This window comes from Mesoplodon densirostris, chromosome 10 (genome assembly GCF_025265405.1).
Source record: "Mesoplodon densirostris isolate mMesDen1 chromosome 10, mMesDen1 primary haplotype, whole genome shotgun sequence".
In the NCBI taxonomy this organism is placed as follows: Eukaryota; Metazoa; Chordata; class Mammalia; order Artiodactyla; family Ziphiidae; genus Mesoplodon; species Mesoplodon densirostris.
In genome coordinates this window covers 71,770,478-71,791,676 of record NC_082670.1, presented here as the reverse complement: position 1 = coordinate 71,791,676, position 21,199 = coordinate 71,770,478, and the positions used below count along the sequence as shown (strand labels likewise).

Sequence of the window (21,199 nt, the reverse complement as noted above, 5' to 3'; positions counted from 1 at the left end):
CAACGTAGCCAGAGCCCCGCAGCTATCCAGCTGCCCTGCCAGTGGTTACAGTCACACTGAAGTGTAGCCACCTGCCTGTCCCTACCCTCCTCAGGTTTGGAGGGGGACCTCTGGGTCAGAGACCTTTCTGAACATGTCTCAAGGCCCCTGCTGTCCTGAACTTTCTATTTAGTCAAGCCCAAGGGGCCTCAGTTCTGGGCAGGGCTCTGGGCAATGTCTCAGAGAGGAAGAAGGGAGGGTGTGCAGGGGGCTGCAGCCCACCTGGCTGTGTGGCCTCAGCAACGCACACTGTCCCTGGGCCCTGGGCCTGGGAGGTCAGAAGTCACATTTCCTTCCGCACTAGACTCATTGGACACTCCTCCTGCTCCCAATGTGGAAGAATCCCCTAGGAGAAGAGCTCCTTAAGAAATCTGCCCCACTGTTCCAGAAGGCTGCCCCAGCCCCAAGACTGCAGAGGTGCTGAGGGAAGAGGGGGAGACATAGAGGCCCCAACATGTAAGATGACTAGTCCAAGGGGGAAAACGAAAGTGATGAGTACTGGGCCTGAGTATGACCTGTGAGCTGAGTGCCCAGGGCCCTGCCACAAGTGAGGATCCAGGTCCAGACTACCATCACCTTGGCACATCTTAGCCTGGGTCTCTGCCCCCTGGAGAGAAGAATGCCGAGCAGTTCTTGGTATTTTTTCTTTCTACATTTTATTATTTCAAACCAGGTGAACAATTCCATAAAACATGTGAAAAAAGCAAGGAAGTGTTCAACACTGAAGGACCCGGGCCTGGGGTGAGGGCATGAGGGGCATGGCCCCTCAGCAGGCAGCGGCGGTTCCTAGGTTAGCGCTAAGGAGCTACATTTAGGTTAATGGAGCCAGGGCCCAGGGCCGCTGGGGCGGGGCCCTCAGTGACATTGGCAGTTGTCTGGAACAGCCCTTGAAACTCAGTTCTGTAGAGGGCAGGGCAGGGGCACTGCCCGTACAGGGGGCAACCAGCAGAGGGATGGGTGTAAACACGCAGACACACTCAAGGCACGGAATCATGGGAAGGGGGTTGGGTGGGTGCTGGTCAGGACCTGACAGTTTTAAATAGTTTTTTTTCTAAAAAGTTTTCTAGGTTTGCAGTTTTCGCTCTCTTTTTTTTTTTTCCCTTTGCCTTTCTTTTTTTTTTTAAAAAAAAAAAAGCTACGAGAATGAGCCGGTGGACTGTGGTCTCCAGGAATGGTGGCGTCTCACGCTTCTTGTGCTTTTTCCTTTGGGGCCTCCGAGTGGCTTAGGGGAGGGGGCTGGTGGGGGCAGGAGGCTCCCTGTAAACATTTGGACTTGGGTTGGGTCAGGGGCTGGTGCTGGGCGAAGCCAGGGGTCCCAGGCTGGAGAAGTGGGTGCCCCTCCAAACACAGGCCTTGGGAGACTCAGCATGTGCTCCCCTCCCCCATCACAGAACAAGACAACAGTTAAAACCAGAACAGATGCCAGGAGGGGGTACGGTGGCCATTCCCTACACCTGGGATAAGGGCAGGCTTCAAACAGGGAGGCCTGTGGCAACCCTTCCCCCAAGTCTCTGGAGCTGAGGGAGGGGAGAGGGGGAGCCAAGAACAGAGAGAGGAGAGAAGGGGAGAAGCGGCCAGGGGGACAGGCGGGGAGCGTGGTCCTCTTGCCCCCATCTTCCTCAGGGGCTGGGGGGGAGCAGAGTCGGCGGTGGCCCTGGAGGTGGGGGACAGTCAGGGCATGGGTCGGGAGGGAGGGAGGTAGCCAGTGTGTGTCTCTCCTCCCGCCTCCCTAGACAATGACCCTTCTCCTTTTTCCCCACCCACTCGTTACCAGGGACACAGTGGCCGCCCAGAAGCCAGTGTGTGTTGCTGGGTTACGTGGGGGAGGGGAGACTGTAGCACTGGCAGAATCCTCCCCACCTCTCCCAGGGCTGGTGGGGCCAGCCTCAGACCAGGGCCCTCAGATAGGTCCGAAGGGAAGACAGCAGGGATGAGTGTAGAGCTGGTCATACTGAGTGGCGGGCAGCTGGGGCAGCTGGGCCCCCTCTGTCATCTAGATCCTTCAGGCTAGGCCAGTGGCCTGGTGGGTGAGAAAGTGAGTTTTCTCCAAGGAAAATCGGGACAGCCCTCTAGTTCTGTCCCAGGACACAACCAGGGATTTCTGCTGTCTGGACCAATGGGCAGAACGGAGCCCAGGCTTACCTGTGCCACCTCCTCAGTGCCCTGCACTCGGTCGCCTTCCTGATTCAGCACCTTGTGCCTCCCTCCCCTTGCCCTCTGATCTCCTAGAGGGTGTCCAAGTTCACCACCCCCACCTGGACCTTCCCCAGCCCCAACCGTGTCCCTTCTCTGGGCTCAGTGGCCCCACTTTGTTCCTCCCTGCCCGGCCCCCTCTGGCTCACCATCCTGCCAGGCCCCGCTGCCCCTCAGAAGAGGCCGCAGTCCTTCAGGTTGTTCTTGATGATGACATCGGTGACAGCGTCAAACACGAACTGCACGTTCTTGGTGTCAGTGGCGCACGTGAAGTGCGTGTAGATCTCCTTGGTGTCCTTGCGCTTGTTCAGGTCCTCGAACTTGCTCTGGATGTAGCTGGCTGCCTCATCGTACTTGTTGGCCCCTGTGGGAGACAAAATGGGGAGGACTCGTGCTGCATGTGCAGCAGGCAGGCCTGTCCCACGGGTAGAGCGAGATTCTATGCGTGTGAACTGACAAGCATATATCGTGTGACAATTGTGAGAGGGCACAGGCACGTCTGAGTGTGCAAAGAGGGGCACCTGATTGTGTGAAGGAGGATGCTCAGTGACGTACAGAGTACATACCTGAGTGTGTTAAGAAGGGCCCTGGGGTGTACGGACACAAGTATCGATATATAAGCCTGTGAGGCACCAGCCCTTGCGCGTGTCCCACAGTTACCCTTCTGTCCAGCGGGGGGCGCCCGTGGGCCACCTGGTCACCACCAGCTCCTCCCCAGAGGCCCAGACCCCACACCTGTATACTCAGGGAAGCAGATGGTCAGGGGGCTGTGTGTGATCTTCTCCTCGAACAGGTCCTTCTTGTTGAGGAAGAGGATGATGGACGTGTCCGTGAACCACTTGTTGTTGCAGATACTGTCAAACAGCTTCATGCTCTCGTGCATGCGGTTCTGGGAGCAGGACAGCGCCTTCAGCACCAGCCCCCACCCCCACCACTGCCCCCACCCTCCCCCAGTGGCCTCCGGGCCTCTCACCATCTCCTCGTCCTCGGCTAGCACCAGGTCATAGGCGCTTAAAGCTACGCAGAAGATGATGGCTGTGACGCCCTCAAAGCAGTGGATCCACTTCTTCCGCTCAGACCGCTGACCACCCACATCAAACATCCTGCAGACACAGTACCTTAGCTCCAGAGAAGGGAGTTCTGGGAGAAGGTCCCTGCCCCATTTCACAGGTTGACCGACTGAGGACAGAGGCCTGCTCAGAGTATGGCGGCTGCCTCCATGGAATCATCCACGCTGGCCCACCTTACCCCTGGGGTTCTAGGCCAGGGCACGTCTGGCCCAGAAGGGTCAGGCTGGTCAGCAGGGTAGGCTGCCTCCACATGGGGCAGGGTCAGCAGAGGCTGTGAGCTGCTGGCAACCACAAAGCCTTAAGAAACTTCAGAGTGGGGCTGCGGATCCTGGACCAGCCCTCTTTCCCAACAGCCATCGGCAGGCCCTGGAGTGAGGATCTCTTCCCTGTCACCCGCAAGGCTGGCAGCTCCTGCCCCATTACCCTGCCCACATGCTCGCTCACTTGAAGTGTAGGTCTTTGAAGGTGAAGTGCGTCTCCACGATGCCCGTGGTCTTCACGCGAGTCCGCAGCACATCCTGCTGCGTGGGGATGTAGTCACTCTGTGCAATGCGCTCCAGGTCATTCAGGTAGCTGGGATGGGGGGTGGGGGATCAGTGGGGGCCACCGGGCCCCGTTCCCTCCCATCCCCTCATTTCCCAGGCATAGCCCTTGCCTCTTTAACCCTTGCCTGCACTGCATTCACTGCTCAGATGAGGAAACCTGCGCTAGCACCCCTGCTTCCTGCCTGTGGAATGGGCCTGGGAGGAGGGGCAGTTCTGTGGCTAGCCAGCCAAGCCCCAGCACCCAGGTCTGAGGCAGGCCTGCGTCAGACAAGATCCGGGGTGGTGGAACTACAGGTGAGGGCGGTGGGAGGGGGCAAATTAGTCCTTCAGTGAGAGATTCAGGATGCTAATCGGCGTAATTACGGCACCCGCCACAGAGCAGCCTGGCATGTCCTTCGATGCGGGGCTAGACAGGTTGGGGCCTGCCAGGCCCAGTGGGCTCTTTGCCCAGTAAAATTTGGGCTCCTCAGGGGGGAAGGCATGAACACTCGCTTGGCGGGGGTCCCAGGGGCTCCTCATTATCAGCTCTCCTAATTAGTATCCAAGCTGCCCCGGCCAAGCCCTGAGACCAGCTCTGCTGCCTGCCTCAATATCCTTGCTGTGTCCTGGGGGTTGGGTCCAGGCCCCCCAGCCACTGCCCAGTACCAGTGTCTTGCTCTTGGGGCAGGGCTGCTGGGGCGAGCCCTTGGCTCCCACCAGCAGCTAGGCCAGAGGGAAATGACCTCAGAGACGCAGAGACAGAACAGAAAAACAGGAAGGGCTATGGGGGACCATGACGCATGTGCTGTGACCTGCAAACTGCACCCTGCCCGCTACTGAGAGCTTCCAGCCCAGAGGTCTCATGGTGGGTTCCCCACTAGTTTTTCCCTTGTCCCCAACAGGTGGGCTCACCCCAGGGACCCACTGCCCCACAGCAGCCTTGGAGGATTGCTGTGAGGAGGGGCTGCAGTATGCCTGGTCCCTGGAGTTTTCCAATCTGCTGCCCACCTCTGGGTGATCTTGTCATGGCATAAACCTGCCTGGGAGGGCAGGGCCCATGTTCACTGCTGAATCCCCACATCCAGAACAGTGCTGGGCACAAGGTGGGAACTTAATGTCGGGGAATGAAGAACAGGGATAAGGATGATGGAGGAGTGGGAAGTAGCCGGAAGGTGGCCCTACCCTGCCCTCCTTGAGTATCCTGGGCACTGAGATGGCAGTGGTTGATAGGACCCACCCCTCCTTGCCTCCAGGACCCAAAAGCTCTGCTGGCACTGAGCCTGTGACCTCTGGGGAGTCCCCCTGCCGTGTTTTGCTGTGACCCTGCAGCTCCTGTGGGGGGCGTGCACTCACAAGTGCATTCAGGCCCCTGCAGGGAGAGTGGGGCGGCTGTCCATGTGACTGGGGCAGGGCTCGGGCGCCATGGCCAGGCAAGACCGGCCTCCCACCCACCTTCACAGAGGTCCAGCCCCTCTCTGGGTGGGCTCAGGATGGGATGGGCAGTGGGACTGGGAAAGCTGTTCAGACAGAGGGACTGGCTTAAGCAGAGGTAGGAGAGGAGAGATGAGAGTACAGGGCCAGCAGCCTATCTGGGTGGCACCATCTGTTTGGATGTCCCTCCACAGCCCTGCACCAGGCCAAACCCAAGATCACCAAGACCTTGGCTGACAGTCAGCAGCTTCATGAACAGAGGCTGGTAGTATCTTTTTAAGGGTGCTCAGGCCCTCTGGTTCAGGCTATAGTCCAGGTCTCCCCACACTGCACCCCCAGCCCAGCCCCTTGGAGTACTCACTAGGCGGCAGAGTCGTTGAGCTGGTACTCCCGCGAGCGGCCAAAGCAGGCCTGCACACCATGATCAGCCCAGAGCCTCCGGATGACACCGGACAGATCCTCAGGGAGCACGCCCTGCTCCTCAGCCGTGCACGACAGTGCAAACAGCTGCCTGGCGTCGTCCTGGGCACAGCAGTGAGTGGTCAGCTAGTCGCAGGAGCACACCCCCACCCCACCTGTCAGAGGCAGGGAGGCCTCCGGAATGAGGCCCAGATTGGGGTGTTCTCAGCTTCCCCAGGACAAGACTTGCCCTGAAGCCTTATGGGAGGGAGGCAGGGTTGGGGAGTCCACATACCGCGCGGGAGGGGTCGGCAAAGTCAATCTGCAGATTGCCCATGGCTTTAACAATGGCCATGATGGACTGGATGGTGTTGCTATAGACGACTGCCCGGTACTGCCGGCATTCCTCCTCTGAGTAGCCATCCTCGTGGATGATCCTGGCAGCCAGGAGTCAGGGGTTAGGGTGTACAGGGCACAGGGACCTCACATGGCTGCCTGGGGCTGCTGGGGCCTCGAGAGATCTACTTCAGAAAGGAGGAAACTGGACTTCCCTGGTGGCGCAGCAGTTAAGAATCCACCTGCCAATGCAGGGGACACGAGTTCGAGCCCTGGTCCGGGAAGATCCCACATGCTGCGGAGCAACTAAGCCCGTGCACCACAACTACTGAGCCCGCGTGCCGCAACTACTGAAGCCCGCGTGCCACAACTACTGAAGCCCGTGTCGCCTAGAGCCTGTGCTCAGCAACAAGAGAAGCCACTGCAATGAGTAGCCCGTGCACCGCAATGAAGAGTGGCCCCCACTCGCTGCAACTAGAGAAAGCCCGTGCGCAGCAACGGAGACCCAATGCAGCCAAAAATAAAATATAATATTTTATATATATAATAAATATAATAAAATTTAAAAAAAATAGAAAGGGGGAAACTGCCTGTAAACCACTGGGACCCAAGGATGGATGCTGCCTCTGGGAAGGTCCTGGACCTGGCTAACATGTCTGGGCCTATACTTGGGCTGGGTATACTGGACCCAGTACAGGCCCAGAGGAAGAAGAGGGGAAATCAAGGTTTGGAGGCTGCCTCCCGCACACAGCACTTACTTCATCTGCTTGACAATGGTGCTCTTCCCTGACTCCCCAGCACCTGGAACAAAGGGCACAGTTGGTCAGGGAGCAGGCCCAGTGGGGTTACAGAGGTAAGCCAGTCACGTGGCCTGGAGGCAGAACTCACCCTCCCCATCAACTGCACAGTGAGATGGAGGCAGTCGGGCCTGGTGGGCAGCAGAGCTACCAGGGGTGCAGCTGGCAGGGCCACAGGGGTGAAGGCAACCTCGGCCACCTGGATCCCATGGTGGACTCACTCCAGGCCTTCGCTTCCCACAAGGTCCATTGCCCACCATGGCTCCCCACCGCCCTGGTTGAGTTCAGGGGCTTCGGCTGGAGACTTGAGGCTCAGGAGTCACCGTGTCAACCTCACACATGCAGGTTTGCCACTCTGCGGCTAGTGCTCCCCAACATGGCGCCTAGGCACAGCTAGCAGAGGAGCCCTGCTCACTCCAGCGGGGCAGCAGCCCTCTCTCCCTCCACTCTGAGCTGCAGCTGCCAAGGGGCCTGGATCCGGGCATGGCGTCACACCCTTGACTCCCAGACGTGGCCCAAGGCCCAGCGCCCTGCTCACTGGGCCCACGTCTGCCCTGAGTAGAGCCCCATCCTGTATTTCTTTGGCCATTGCTGAGGGATTTGCTGGCACTGTCTCTTGTGACTGTCATAGCAGCCCCAGAGATAGGTACTGTTTCTCCCATTTTACAGACAGGGACACTGAGGCTCAGAAAATTAAAGTCTTGGCCCAAGATCATGTAGCCAGGATTCAGAAAGGCAGGGAGACATGTACGACGATGATGCCTGGCCTGCCCAGCCCTTCTCAAAATGTGGCTCAGATGCTGCAGGACGATGCCTTGGGAAGGTGTTTTTTTTTGTTTGTTTTTATCTTTTTAAAAGCAGATTCCCAGGCCCCATCCCAGACACACAGCCAGATCTCGAGGGGTGCAGCCCAGAAATCTGCATTCCCCAGGGAGTCTGCAGGGAAGTGTGAGACCACTCAACTCCTGGCTGGGGGATGGACGGGGTGGAGGCAGGGTCTCACCTCTTCCCTTTGTGGCTCGCTCCCTGTCCTGAGCTCCAAGTAGAGCGCACCTCAGCTTGGCCTGGCTTTCCCTCCCAGCCTTTGCCCAGACTGTTTGCTCTGCCCCGTCACCGCCAGGCAGCTCCTCTTGCCAACTCCAGGCCTTTGCCCATGCAGTTCTCTTTGCTGGGCACAGCTGCCCCATGCCCCACCTACGTGTGTCCCAACCCTCCTGATCACTGTGGCGGGTCTGTCCCTCTGAGCAGCTCAGCAGGGTGTGTGGTGGGGTCTGTGGGGAAGTCACACTTGAGGACTCTGGCTCCCATATCCCTCAGCGTTGGTTAAGACAACCTCAGAGGATGAAGGGGCTAACACACAAACTACCACGAGCAGCAATAACAACAGCAATGATGATCACGGCCGAGCTGTGAATAGTGCCCCCTGTGTCAGATGCTGTTCTACGCCTATCACGCCCACTAAGTAACCTCACAACAAGCCCCGGGGGTAGCTCTACTCGCACCCCTACCTCGCAAATGAGGAAACTGAGGGACTTCCCTGACAGGCCAGTGGTTAAGACTCTGTGCTTCCAATGCAGGGGGCACGGGTTCGATCCCTGGTCGGAGAACTAAGATCCCGCAAGCTGCAGGGTGTGGCCAAAAAATAAAAATTTTAAATTTTAAAAATTTTTTTAAAAAAAGGAAACTGAGAGAGGCTGCTGTCACATGGTTACAGCCCCTCTGCAGGTGGCCCACCCTGCAGTGTTGCATGCCTGGTACTGTGGCTGGGCCACACAGTCCCTGCCACTGGGTTTACTTCCCAGGCAGACACAGGTCTGAGTCTCTGCAGTGCCCTCCGAGAAAGCAGCAGACCCTGCTGAGGCCCCTGCCTGCATTCCCCCTACCTCCCACCCCAGATCCACACTGACCAGGAGGAAACCGAGGTGCAGCTGCGGACTTCACAGCTGTGAGCCTGGGCATGTCCACAACCCAGGGACCTCCCTGAGAAGGCCTCACAAACGCCACCAGTTGCCTGGAATCACTGGGCTTGACTGTCTCAGGCCTGCCTCCCAGGATAGGGGAGCACTGGGGGTGGCACAGATGGGCAGGCTCTGGGCAGGCTGGGGCACAAGCCCCTCTATCGGCCGGCCCCTGGGCACTAGAGGCCCCAGTCCCAGTGCATTCCCCTGGGTGTGGGCTCTGGTCAATGGCAGCATCCCTCCCTTTCCCTTGGGCTGTGCATGGCAGGGGAACAGCTAGGACCCCTCACACTAACACTTCCCACCTGCAGAGTGGGGACATGGGGAGAGGGCCTGGGAAGGCCTGATGGTGATGCCTAATCACTGAGGCCCTTTCCCTAGGGCCCAGAATATCCATGGGGCAGGGAGGACAGCACTGGACTGGCTAACCACGAGGGCCAGGTGACCGCCTGGCTGTCCTTCCCACCTAATCACTTGCTCCCACAGAGCAGGAGGGAGGGAGCACATCCTGGAGCAAAGGAAGACCCAGGAGCCACAAATCTCAGCCAGTGCAAGAGTGGAGGCCAAGGATACAAAGTGATGGGTCAGATCGGTCATGCCGTCCCCAGCCAGGCGAACTGAGATTCAGAGCAGGTAGATCTCCAGGGCGTAGGGGACCACAGGTGAGGGTGACTTTGGGACCACCATCCACCTGAGGCATCAGTCTCCTTGTCTGGCCCTTTGATTACTCTCTTGGTAAAGGGTGTGGGCCACTCCATGACCCTGCCCAGAGACGGGGATGACAGCACAAACTTGCTTTGCATCTGATTTGCCTAGCCGCGGCAGACCTGGCAGACACTGAGGTTCCCTTCCCTGTCCCCTTCAAGCCTCAGTCTCCCTTCCTCTCCCTTTAAAGAGTTAGGAGGACAGTCTCTGCCCCCAGCAGGGGTCATTGCAGAACAACTCCCATTTGACAGGTGGACAAACCAAGGTCATGGAGCCCCCATCCCTGGACTCAAAGCAGTCCCGTTGTTCTTCCAGCAGCTGTGACTCAAGAGGGAAGGAGTTAAGTGGCAGGACAAGGGTGTGATGCTGGCAGCCAAGCAGAAAGCAGGGGAGAACACCAGGACAGAATCAGAGGCATGGCCCAGGAGCAGCTACAGATCAAGGGACAGAGGTGGGTGGGGCCAAAGCATGATATCCAGGTGGACACCCTGGTTCTCGGGCAGCCCACAAGCTAGATGCCCCAGAAACTCCTTTTCCATCGGGGCCTGATGATGTTCCCCTGTTAGATAGGCTGGTACCTGGAGCGGAGTTTGCTTGTACCTTGCTAATCCTGGGCACCCAGTTCTCCCCACCCAGCCCTGCACCTTCCCTTCAGAGAAGGGGGCTTCACTAGCTGGATCCAGATTGCTGCAAAGGTGCTGGGTGGGGGGAACTCAGCCAGTAGAAGGTGCCAGGAGTCTCCTACCCACAACAGGCCCACCAGGCGTTCCTTCTCCAGCTGAGACCAGAGGGACCCACAGAGGATCCCTGGGGTGCCCTCAGTGTTCCCACAGGGCCATACCTCTTCCCACCAAGGAAGAAACCTCTGCAGCCCTTGCCCTGGGGCGCAGCTGCTGGGCTCCCAGCGGGCAGGCAGTAATTGCTGAGATGTGCTGGGCGACAGCGGCTGCTCTGCATTAGAACATCTGCTTCCACTCTGGGAGCGCTGGGCCCCAATGGAGGAGGGAACAGATGGGGGAAGGGAGAAACAACGGTTCCACCTGCCTGAACAAGGCCAGCAGGGCCTCTGCAGCAGAGACAGGGCCACTGGTCCAATGGCTTGATGCTGATCCCAAGCCCCAACATCAGGTCTCTGCTGTCGTCTATCTTGAACCCTCTTCCTCCCAGACAAGGCTTTGTCCTGCAGGGATTCCCTGACATGCCGCTTTCCTCTCTGGCCCCACTTTCTCTTCTGCAGAAGCTGTGAAGCCTCGAGTAACCAGCGGGCCCATCTCGCACTTTCAGATCCTCTCCCAGAGGGAGGTCCAGACCTGCCAGAGCCCTGGTGTCCACCCCGATTCTCCCTGAGATCTCCAAGAGCTGCAGCCCTATCCTGCCCTTCCTCTGGTACCTCATCTGTGAAACAGGATACCACCATTATCTCGTCCGAGGAGAAGGGTGAGTGCCCAGCACACGGTGAGCATTCAGATCAAAGTAATTATTGCTATTTCTTTTACCCTTTGGAAGATGACAGATTTCCCCAAACCTCTCATTTCCTGCAACCCACAGTGACCACGCTGCACAGGTCACTGCAACCGCAGCCTGCAGAGGGGCCTGCTGTGACCATCTCATTTTGAAGGCGAGTTTCTGAGGCTTTCAGACAAAGCACAGCACAGGGCAATGACCAGTGGCTAAGAGGCTGACTCAGCAGTGGTGGTTCCCTGGCGGGACATGTGTAACCTGGGACCAGAGTCAGAGCCACTCACTCCTTTGCTGGCTTTTTGCTCTTCGTTGTCACTTCCCTTCACAACCCGGCACTTCTCCACAGTGGGGTACTCCTTCCCGCCCAGCAGCCTCACCGCAGACACTGCTCACTGGCTCTCCTCATCCAGAAGGCTGGTGGGCTCCCCTGGAACATGTGGGGCTTGGGAGAGCAGCCAACTGACGTGGCAGGCCTGAGGGCAGAGATTCTCAGAAGCGGCAGTGGCTGGGACCACAGGGTAGACGGGCAGCAGCCCAGCTCAAACCCACAGCATGGGCCCGCCCCCTAGCCCCCACCGCCCCCCTCCCAACCCCCTCCCCCGGCCTACCCTGGGGGGGCACTGGGGGAAGGTAGGGGTGAGCCCTGGGAAGCCCACCCCGAAGGCAGCCCTGGCACCACCTCCCACGGTCATCCCAGGAAGGTGCCACGTCTCCAGCGCAGCCTGCGGTTCTGGGGCCCCATAGCTCCCGCCTCTCCCCTGCAGCCTTAGGGTCCCGCCCCGCCACCACCAGGGGGAGCCCGTCAGCCAGAGGCCCGGTGGAGGAGGTGGGGGTTGGGCGGCGCAGAGGAGCATTGGTTTCTGGAAAGCAGCCGCGGCTAGGGGCAGCTGGGGGAGGTGCCGCAGCCACGGGCCCCTCCCGAGCCTGGGAAGCCCTCGGCCGCAGAGACGCGGCACGCCAGGGAACAATGGAGACGGCAGGGAGGGGCAGACGGCCCGGCCAGACAAAGGCCCTCCAAGCCCCGACCCTGGCGTCTCTTCCTTCCTCCAGGTGCTGCTCTTTGGCCCCCTCACTCCCTCCAAGGAGGCTCAGCTGGGGTCTGGCACTGTGAGGGGCCGGGCAGTGGGTCTTGGATGGACCCTGTGACACCCCCACCCACGTGCGTGGCCTTGGCTTCCTCCAGGTGCCCCAACAAACCCGGAACCTCCCTCCCTCCAGTCTGCCACTTGGGAAGCCTCCAGCGGCTTCCACAGCTTCATGATGCCCATCAGGGAAGCACCAACACAGGGCTTGGCCTGCTACTGCCAAGTCAGAGCTCTCTGTGCAAGGGAAATAGGCCTCGGGTTCTGCCAGACATGGAGAGGGCTTTCCAGGACAGGGCTGTGTCTCCCTCAGTGGGGCCCTGCCCACTGTACAGAGGGAAACTGAGGCACCGCGTAAGGAAGGCCACCCTGGAGGAGAGGAGGCCCTGAGACCTGTGCACTGTTGGCCACTCAGGCTACAGGTCTCACCCTCCACAGGAGCCAGGCGGTGTTGGACAGGGCCCAGGTCATACAAGGAGCCAGGCCATTGGCACACCCCTCTTCTTGAGGCTTCTTCATTTAAGGAATCGCTTTGCTGTTTTCAAAGAATCTGAATAACCCCCACCTTTCTTCCTGATTCACTGTGGTAGACCCTGGGTGAGATGCCCATGCCTGGGCCTCAGTGTCCCCATCTATGAAATGTACCCCTCAGGGGAGTGTGCCAAGCCCAACGCCTGCCCTGAGCAGCCTCCCTTGGGTCCTCACACCCACCCCAAACTGTCCAGCCCAAGCGGGCAGTTTGCCTATGTGCTCACAAGCCATGGACCGTGCTGAGAATCAAGAGATCACAGCTCCCAGCACTGGGCACAGAGAAAGGAGAGGACGGCCTGAGGTCACACAGTGAGGAAGATGGGGGAGTGGGCGCTCTGGGCCCCGAAGTCTTGACAGGCCATGAAGATGCATGTTCTCAGCTTTGTGTGTGGCCTCATGGCCCACCGACACCTTGATGCTTTTGCTGCTTCTGCTCTAGCTCTCCTAAGGCTTTTAGGCTCCTCAGTTCCCTAGGGCCTGGCCTGACAACCCGGAGCAAAACCCTGGGAACCTCCGTGGGGGAAGGCAAGGCAAGAAAACTTGGATTTTGGAGGCCAAGTCGCATGAGGACCGGCCTCACCACGTCTCATGCTGTAGCCAGCCCACACCACAGACATATCAGTGTCCACACAGTACCGTGCACGGGCTTTGCTCTTAGTGGGGACCCTCTGCTGAAACACTCTTCCCTGCTCCTCATCTGGACAACTCCCAGTCTTCAGACCAGGCTCAGGGGCCCCCATGCTGGACTCTGACAGCCTCTGAGCTTTCCTCAGGCCTGCTCTCAGTCCAAGCCTGGGGGTTGTGGGAAGCACAAGTGTAATGCTAGGGGAAGAGTGAAGTGCTAAGCTGCCTGACTGTGACCTAAGTATTCCGGTGAGGGGACACGGGCCAGATATATTAGGACGAGGTCACCCCATGGCCACACAGCAGATTTCTGGCTTTAAGCAGGAAAAAGATTCACGCAGAGAGTCTTGGGTCCCATCCTCCTGGGCAGATGGTCCCCTTTCAATCTCCTAAAAGAGAATTGAGGCCCCCCAGGCATATGCAGAACACACGAGCACCCGGAGCATCTGCCTGTCATCCTGACTGAGCAGTTCTTGCCAACTGGGCACAGGCTCCTGAGGGGTGACAATAGTTGGGGGCAGGTGCTCAGGGTCACTACCTGGGTCGCATTTTGGTATCTCCACTTATTGGATAAGTCACATGATGTCCCGGACTCTCCGTTTCTGCATCAGTGAAATGGATGTAATGTCAGTCCCAGCCTCGCAGGGTTAAATACGATGAGACCCAGCCCTACACGATAGTCATCAATCAGAGGCAGCTGCTGTTATCACCAGAGGGGAAACTGAGGCCCAGCGAAGGCACCCCCAGGCCCAGTGACTAGTGGGGTGGGGGGACTCCTTAGGCTGGATCAAGGGCCCCTCTGTCTACCCCCAGGCAGGGGAAACCCAGAGTGAGCTAATCCCGGGGCTGCTGCTCCATTTCCGGGTATTCATCTGGGCCTGCAGCCGGCCTTCCGGCTTTGGAGGGCAATGGCTGCTCGGGAACATAGAAGCAGCTCTCTGCTTTCCTGCTAGCCCCCCTGCCGGCGTCCCTCTCCCAGCCACCACTTCCTGTGGTCAAAGGAGGGGCCTGGAATCCTTCTCAGAGGCGCCACCTTCTCTGAGATCTTGGGCCCAGTGGTTGCTGGGACAGGACAAGGGACAGAGCTGTCTAGATTGACTCCAGCCCAGTGACTACCAGTAGGGTCGCCCACAGGGATATGCAGATGAGCCTGCACAGGTGGGGCTCACCTTCTAAGTCCCCCAGTTGACCTGGCTCACACTCCCCACCCCAGTGCAGAGTGTGAGCGGCTCTCTAGCCTCTTCCCCTTTTGGGCTCCTCCTCCTCCAGCTGCTTCCTCCTTTTCCTCTGGTGTGGACACCACTTCCCTGAGAGGCCCAGCCCTGCCATGCAGACTTCACTGCCCCTCCTCCAGCCCGGGGCACAGTAGGTGCTGCCATCAACACCCCCTCTGGATATTCTGAGGCTGTAGCAGCCTTGGCACCCCGGAATGCTCCGAGCCATAAGGACACCTTCTCACCTAGAGGTGATCCCACCTCTAGGCTTTGGCTCAAACTGGCCTGGCATTTACTGCCAAGCCTTGGAAGTGTACCCAGAAGGCCAACACTGAAGGTCCAGCCCAGTTTAGGGAATGTGTGGTTATTCCAGGGAGATTATTCCTCCAACCACCAAGACGGCCATAGCCCCAAAAGCAGCATGGGGTGAGGGTGGAGTGTTTGGGGTTTAGTAAGAACAAGAGCTACAGGCTAGAGAGGCTGGGTGGGGCTGGGCAGAGGGGGCCCCACCCTGCACCTGTGGCTGAGGGAGGGGCTGCCTGAGAGCAGCAGGTAGTAGGGCCACCATCAAAGGGCCTAGTCCTTGCCCTCCCCAGGGCATTCTTAGGCAGGCCCATCAGCTGTGGCCTGGCCAGAACCTGTTAACTCCTTTCCCCCACTGAACTTTTAGGTTAGGACTCCTGCCCTGAGATACTGGGAAGGTGAGATAGAAGCTGGCCTGCCCCCTGCCCCCATCCTGCTGGGGAGACAGCACTTAGGCTCTGGGTCGGACTGTCTCGTCCTCTGCTGGGGATGTGGTGAGGCAAGCCCCTGGTCCCTCAGAGGCTAAGGGCTTATGTGGACAAAGCTTCCTCCATCCTGTTCCTGCCAAAAGAATGGGTGGCTTCTAGTGATAGAGACCGAGAGAGACACATCTAGGGACTTAGATCGAGGGCAGGTTGTACAGGACCAGTGTGCCTGCCTCTGGCCCAAGCTGTCCCAAGCGCCAGCCCCTGCTCTGCTGGAGCCTAGGGACCTCACTGAGATCCCATCAGGCCCCACCCCCAGCGCTACCTGCTGTCACTTGCTGGGCAACTGGGCAATGTTTGCAGGCCTGGGTATCAATGATGTTACCCAGTGACCCTGCAGCTCAGGCCAGCCCAGGGCCAACCCTGGGCCAACCCAAAGAGGTCCTTGACCATGCCAGTCCCCATCTGGCAGCCTAGGCTCCAAGTCAAGCACAGTGGGTGGCCTAACGCTGCCTCAGGGCCTGGCATGGAAGCCTGAGCTCACCAACTGGCATGGAAGCCTGAGCTCCCCAACTGGCTTCCAGCCACAGTGGCAGGCATTCCCTCTGTCCTTACCACCTGCTCTGACCTCTGTCTGGGGTTCTCCAGCCCCCAACCCTCCTGGGATACCCTCAGCTGAGCTCCAGTGTCACTTCCTTTGCAAAACCGCCCTTATTCACCCAGTCTCCCAGCTCAGGGGTATCACTTGAAGGACCCAGTTTCACTCTTACCCTAGAGGTACAACTTTTCATGTTGGCTGCACCAACAGTGGAGTCATGGGCAGGGGCTGAGCCCAGGGGGCCTGAGCAGGACCTAGGCAGAGGAGGTCAGAAATGGCTTAGACCCCTACTCACTCCCTAACTTGGTAGCCCCAGCACTGCACTACCGACTCAGGAAGACAAAGCCTGGCTTAGCCTGGGGGAGGGGTGGGAAGAAGAGACTCAGAGGCCCAAGCTGCCCCGCCCCCCATTCAAGTGCTAATGAGCTCCAGCCCAAAGGCAGGATAGCAGGATAGCGGGATGGTGGGATGGTGAAGGCTATGGGGAGAATAGGGAGGCTGGAGGCTGGCCTGGGTACCAGCCCACGTGGTACCCAGGGCCCTGCAACACCCCCAACCCTAGACCCCCAGGAAGGGGCTCAGTCCCCAGAGGTTGGGCCTAAGGTCCCCAGGACAGTGTGTCACTCCAGATGGCACCCAATGTCTGCAAGCCTCAGTCTCCCGCTTGCTGTGAGCAGCTGCCTAAGGGAAAGGGAGGGGGTTCCCAGGGGCTCCATGCTGTGGCCAGGCAGCCTCCAGGTTGGGGAGATCCCTCCCCACCAAACTCTCAGCTCCGCAGGAGTCAGCAGAGGGTCCCCCACCTGTTTTCACACCCCCAGACTTTGGTGTACTGTCCCCACAACACCTGTGGCTGTAGGCAGGCACCGTGTCCCAGGTTATGGATGGAGAGCGGGCCACCTACTAGGATTTCACCTGTCACTGGGTTTCTCAGCCAGTACACTAGGTGGAGCTGGGATTTGAACCTAGGTCTGTGTGACCCCAAGAGCCAGTCTAAGGAGGGTGAGCCCTCCTCCCCACAGGCCAGGAAGCACCCACCCAAAGGCTTGGGAACCGAGTTGGTCCCTCTGCCCCCAATGCCTGACCCTGGCAAATGCTGCTAATTTTTCAAGGCCACCCAGAGGACCCCTTCTCCAGGAAGCAACCCCCCTGCATTCATAGGCATCATTAGACTCTACCCATTACCCAGCCAGCCAGGATCCTGGGCTAGCCCTTCCCACTAACTCCAGCTACACCAAGCCCCAAGCAGCAGCCCCAGAATTATTTATCCCTGTTCACGGATGTCCGCAATAGTTTCACTCTTTCCATACACACTGAATAGGCACCTACAGTGTGCCAGGCCCCTTGTGAGAGACACAGACAGGACAAAGGTCACAAAACTCCCTTCCTTTTCATTTGATGAACTTAATTGAGCCCATGTATGTGCAGTCTCTGCACTGGCCAGGCCAAGAACTTCTGCAGCATTACTCCGGTCTGAGCCACATGACTACGGGGCAGCTCCAGCCCTAAGAGCTAGACAGGCTCTACTGAAGTGGCAGAGACAGCGGGCCTGCAACAGTCCCCAAACAGCCTGAGCTGAAAGGAAGAATGTAAAGCCAGTCTCCCACATGAACAGTTGGAGTCCCTACTGTGTGCTGTGCCCTGTGACAGGCTGCACACTCGTCAGCAAGAGATCTGCATGGAGTGGGATAAGGGCTGTCTCTGAGGTGCCAGCATAGCCTGATGAGACCAGGAGGAAACAGCCTGAAGAACTTTTCCCTCAGTCTCCCCACTCCCCAGTCCTGGTCATTGGCCCTACACTGAGCCCTTGCCACCTGCCCATGATATGGCAGGCGATGGCTCAGTGACCGCCATCTTGCTTCTCCATCTACCCATCCCCAAGACCAAGTTCACACCAGTAGCACTTCTTTCATTCAACAAACAGACAAGAAGCACCCAATAGGTATCATGCTCCATGCTGGCACAGAAGGCTCAGAAATGAACAGGACGCAGCCCTGCCCCTGTCGCAAGGGAGGGCAGCTGTGACACGGACAAATACCACGCTCTGATGGGGGTAGCGCTGGGGGTGGGGGGGGCAGGGGGCAGAGGAGCCTTGGAGAAGGGGGTCTGTCAAAGAAGGATCCTGGGGGGCAATACCTGAGCAGAGTCTTGAAGAAAGATCAAGTAGGAGTGAAACGGCGGAAAAGTACATCAAGTGAAGGGAACAGATACAAAGTCCCAGGGGCAAGAGAGAACTGCTGTATTTATACCCTGAAGCCTTCCTGGGGCCAGCGATGGGCACTGTCTCTCCTTTCTCTGTAGACTGCCCACATGAGCCCAGATAAATCAAAGTCACTCTCTAAACACACACACTCTGGTTTACTTTCCCCTAAGTGCCCAGCCTGAGGCCCCACATTCTACCTGGGGATAGCTGGTCAGTCAAGTTGAACTGGGTGGAGGCAGGGGTATTGCTGAAGTAGGGCTGGTATCAGCAACTCAGCTCCCCCTACCAAGCTGCCAGAAAAAACCCTCTCACCAGTTAGTGTGTATCACATCTGCCTTTGCCCCGGTGACTGTGACAGTGACTATGCCGGCTTGCTGGCAGGGCAACCCAGGACAGGAAGGAGCCAGTATGCGGGTGGGGCAGCAGGAGTGGTTCTGGCTGGGAGGCAAAGCTGGCAATTGCCCAGCCTGAGTTCCGTTGCCTGGACAGGTCTTTCCGCTACATGGGACAGGCACCCAGCTCTCTGAAGCTGCCTCAGCTAGGCTCCCATCACCTCCTTGTACCTGGATAGGAAAGGGATGGCCAGCCAGGATCCTCCTCCAGGCAGTCCTGGCAGATTGAGTCCTCAATTTCAGGCAAAGTTTGGTCTCCCAGCCCCTTACAGTGCATCCTCTGCAGGGTCTTAGCCCCCACTCCCCACTCCCAACAGGAACCTCCACGAGGTCCCTGTTGCCCCCATCCTGGGCACAGCACTCCTCTGGCCCAAACCCAGGAAGCCCATTTCACAGAGGAAGCAAAGGCCAGAAGGGCAGAATGCTGAGATGGACTCCCCAGTCTAGAAAATGCTGAGCATTTCTAGGGGACCCTGCACCCCTGGTTGCTGCCGGCCCAGCATGGGAGGGGTGGCCAGGCCTAAAACCTGAGCCGGGCTCCAAGGAGCAAGACTGGTGGGTGGGTTGGGGTCAGGACACAGAACAGGCCAGGAGCCCCATGGCCCAGTCCCACATCTTCTCGAGCACTGCCATAACTGCAATCGGCCTGGGAAGGGGCTGGCTAGAGACCCCCTGGCCGGGCACTGGGGGGCAGCAGTACCGGAAGCAGCCTCCCCAGGCCCAGCGGGCAGCAGCGATGGGCATTCCGCCGCGTCGCCACCCACTCGTTGCTGCCGCTGCCTCACTCGCAGCAGAGACAGGAAGAGGCAAGCGCCCAACGCAAAACAGCCCAGGAGGCTGGGCCGCCGCCCCTTCCCGCCCCTTCTCTTCCTCCCCGCAGTGGCAGAGGAGCGGATGCCATTTTGAAACCTCCGGGGCTGTGCCCCTGAGGCCAGGCCCCCAGGGACAGTCAACAGATGGGCCCAGGATGGAAGACACGCTGTCCCTCGGCCATACGCTCAGCATGAAAAGCCCCGCTTTTCACAGCCTGGGGACCCCACGCAGCTCTGGGGCTGAGAGGCCACACCCCCCCACACATACAGGTCCAGCCTCCAATGCAGCCGCGAGGGCCTCCCTCACCCCCATGCCTGAAACCGCCCAAATCAGGCCGCCACTGGGCACCACACCTGCTCCCAGGGGGAGGCTGGACTGGGACAACTACCAGGCCCGCAGCGTTTGCACAAATCCACTTCAGATGCCCACCCCCAGCAGGCCCCCAACTACTCAACCAGCTGGTCCACCACTCACAGGGCCTCAAGATCCTACAGGCCCACCCACCCCCGGAGGCCACGTCCCAGGCCTTTGGGCCCAGAAAGGGTGCGGGAAGACTAGCACCTATCAGCATATCTCCTTGGCCCGCCCGCCGGGGGCAGCAATATGTCGGCTGTCTCACCACTTCCACTTCCCCCCACCCCTCAAGCAGCCACCATCTTCCCTGGCCTTGGAGGCGACGCAACCCAAACTCCTCCACACTCCCTCCTACTCCCAGATGCCCCCCTCACTGGCCCAGACAGGGTTTAGAAACTGGGAAACAGATACTCAGCAGAACTCGCTGGGAAGCTTAAGGCCAGGTCCCCTCCCCCAACATGACCAGTGGAGCCTCATTGCAGCCCCTTAGAGGTCTGGGGCCAGTCCACTCAGCCCGGCCCACCTGGTGTAGGAGGGGTGGGGGAACCTGGAGAAGGCCAGAGTGTGGGAGAGGACTTAAGAGCAGGGGAGCAGAGGGTTTGAGGAGAGATGTGTGCAGAGAGGGAGCTGGTGGGCCAGATGCAGGGAGCAGGGGTCTCTAAAGGTTTGGGGGTTCTGGCTGGAGAGAGAGCTCATAAGCAGTCATCCCACTTGAGAGGTCCCTTGGGGTCAAGGTGCACAGGTGGAGGATATAGGGTCCAGAGTAGGGATGGGGCACAGAGGGGGAAGGAGGGAGTGACTGGGGGCCTGGGAGGGGCCCTGGAGATACTCATGCCCAATAGGAATAGGGGGAGCAGGTGAGGGAACAGGTGGTGCCTGAAGGTGGGTGCCGAGTGGGGTTCTGGGGGGTTGGGTAAAGTCTAGGGAAGTATGAGAGGACAGGCAGGGGCTCTGAGGATCTGCGAGGTTGGTCAGCAAGGGTGGATGGTGCAGAGTTCTGGGCAGCGGGTGTTGGGGCACTGGTGGCTGGATTTGGGGGTTTGGGGTCTGGGATGAGTTGAAGATGTGATCTGAGAGTCTGGGCTATGGACCAGAGGTCTAGGCCAACCCAGAGTTTTGATCCATTATTTGTATGTCCTTGCCAGGCGGGTTTGGGGGGTTCAAGTCCAGGTGTGGGGGTCCAGGCCGAGTCTGAGACTTAGAAGCCCTAGTCCTCAGGTCAAAGTCGGGGATTTGGGCGGGGAATCGGGGGTCCCAGCGCAGGGTGCGGCCTCACCCAACAGCAGCAACTTCACCTCCCGCGCCGCCTTCTCTCCGTCTTCCCGCAGGTTCTTGTCGATCATCTTGGAGCGCTCGGCCGCCGCCTTGTCCTCGGCGCTCACGGTGCAGCCCATCCCGCCGTCCGCCGGCCCGGCCGCTGCCCGGCCCCCACACGGCCCCGGCCCAGCTCGGCCCCGCCCGACTCACTCCGCTCCCGCCGCCGGCCCTCTAAGGGTAGCTCCCAGGTCGGCAGTTCCGAGCGTCTGCGGGCGGTGCCTTCCAGGCCGCCGCGCACCGACCGCAGGGCGGGCGGGGGGTGGGGCCGGAGCGAGTCAGGCCCGGGACGGGGACGGGGCGGGGCCTGAGGTGGGGGGGGCCATAGGAGATTCGGGGCCGGTGATTGGCGAAGGCGAAGCTAGGGCGGAGCGAAGGCGAAGTTAGGTGCGGCCCAAGCTCGGCTCGGGCTGGAGGCGGAGCCACGCCAAGGGAT

General features: G+C 59.3%; 2 protein-coding genes across 8 annotated transcripts in view; both read right to left on the bottom strand.

Moving 5' to 3' along the window:
* SEMA3B (semaphorin 3B) overlaps positions 1-327 on the bottom strand; it is a 178,690-nt gene extending 178,363 nt beyond the window's left edge. For all 7 annotated transcript variants that reach the window (XM_060110122.1, XM_060110114.1, XM_060110115.1 and 4 more), the window contains exon 1: positions 262-327. The gene's annotated coding sequence lies outside the window, so the exon portion shown is untranslated. The remainder of the gene's footprint in view (positions 1-261) is intronic.
* Positions 328-1,114: 787 nt separating this feature from the next.
* Positions 1,115-20,989, bottom strand: GNAI2 (G protein subunit alpha i2). Its single transcript, XM_060109028.1, has 9 exons — positions 20,726-20,989; positions 6,751-6,793; positions 5,952-6,093; positions 5,619-5,779; positions 3,747-3,875; positions 3,206-3,335; positions 2,968-3,121; positions 2,382-2,596; positions 1,115-1,693 (listed from the first exon to the last, which is right to left on the bottom strand). Exons 1-8 carry the CDS (start codon positions 20,841-20,843, stop codon positions 2,406-2,408), a joined length of 1,068 nt encoding a protein of 355 aa, XP_059965011.1. The 5' UTR covers positions 20,844-20,989; the 3' UTR covers positions 1,115-1,693; positions 2,382-2,405.
* Positions 20,990-21,199: the final 210 nt, after the last annotated feature.

Bases quoted from the DNA above. Each gene is read 5' to 3' on its own strand.
- GNAI2 (XM_060109028.1), bottom strand. From the start codon at position 20,843: ATGGGCTGCACCGTGAGCGCCGAGGACAAGGCGGCGGCCGAGCGCTCC. The intron at 6,794-20,725 runs GTGAGGCCGCAC...CCTTTGTTCCAG, and splicing joins GGTGAAGTTGCTGCTGTTGG to GTGCTGGGGAGTCAGGGAAG. The intron at 5,780-5,951 runs GTATGTGGACTC...TGCTGTGCCCAG, and splicing joins TTGCCGACCCCTCCCGCGCG to GACGACGCCAGGCAGCTGTT.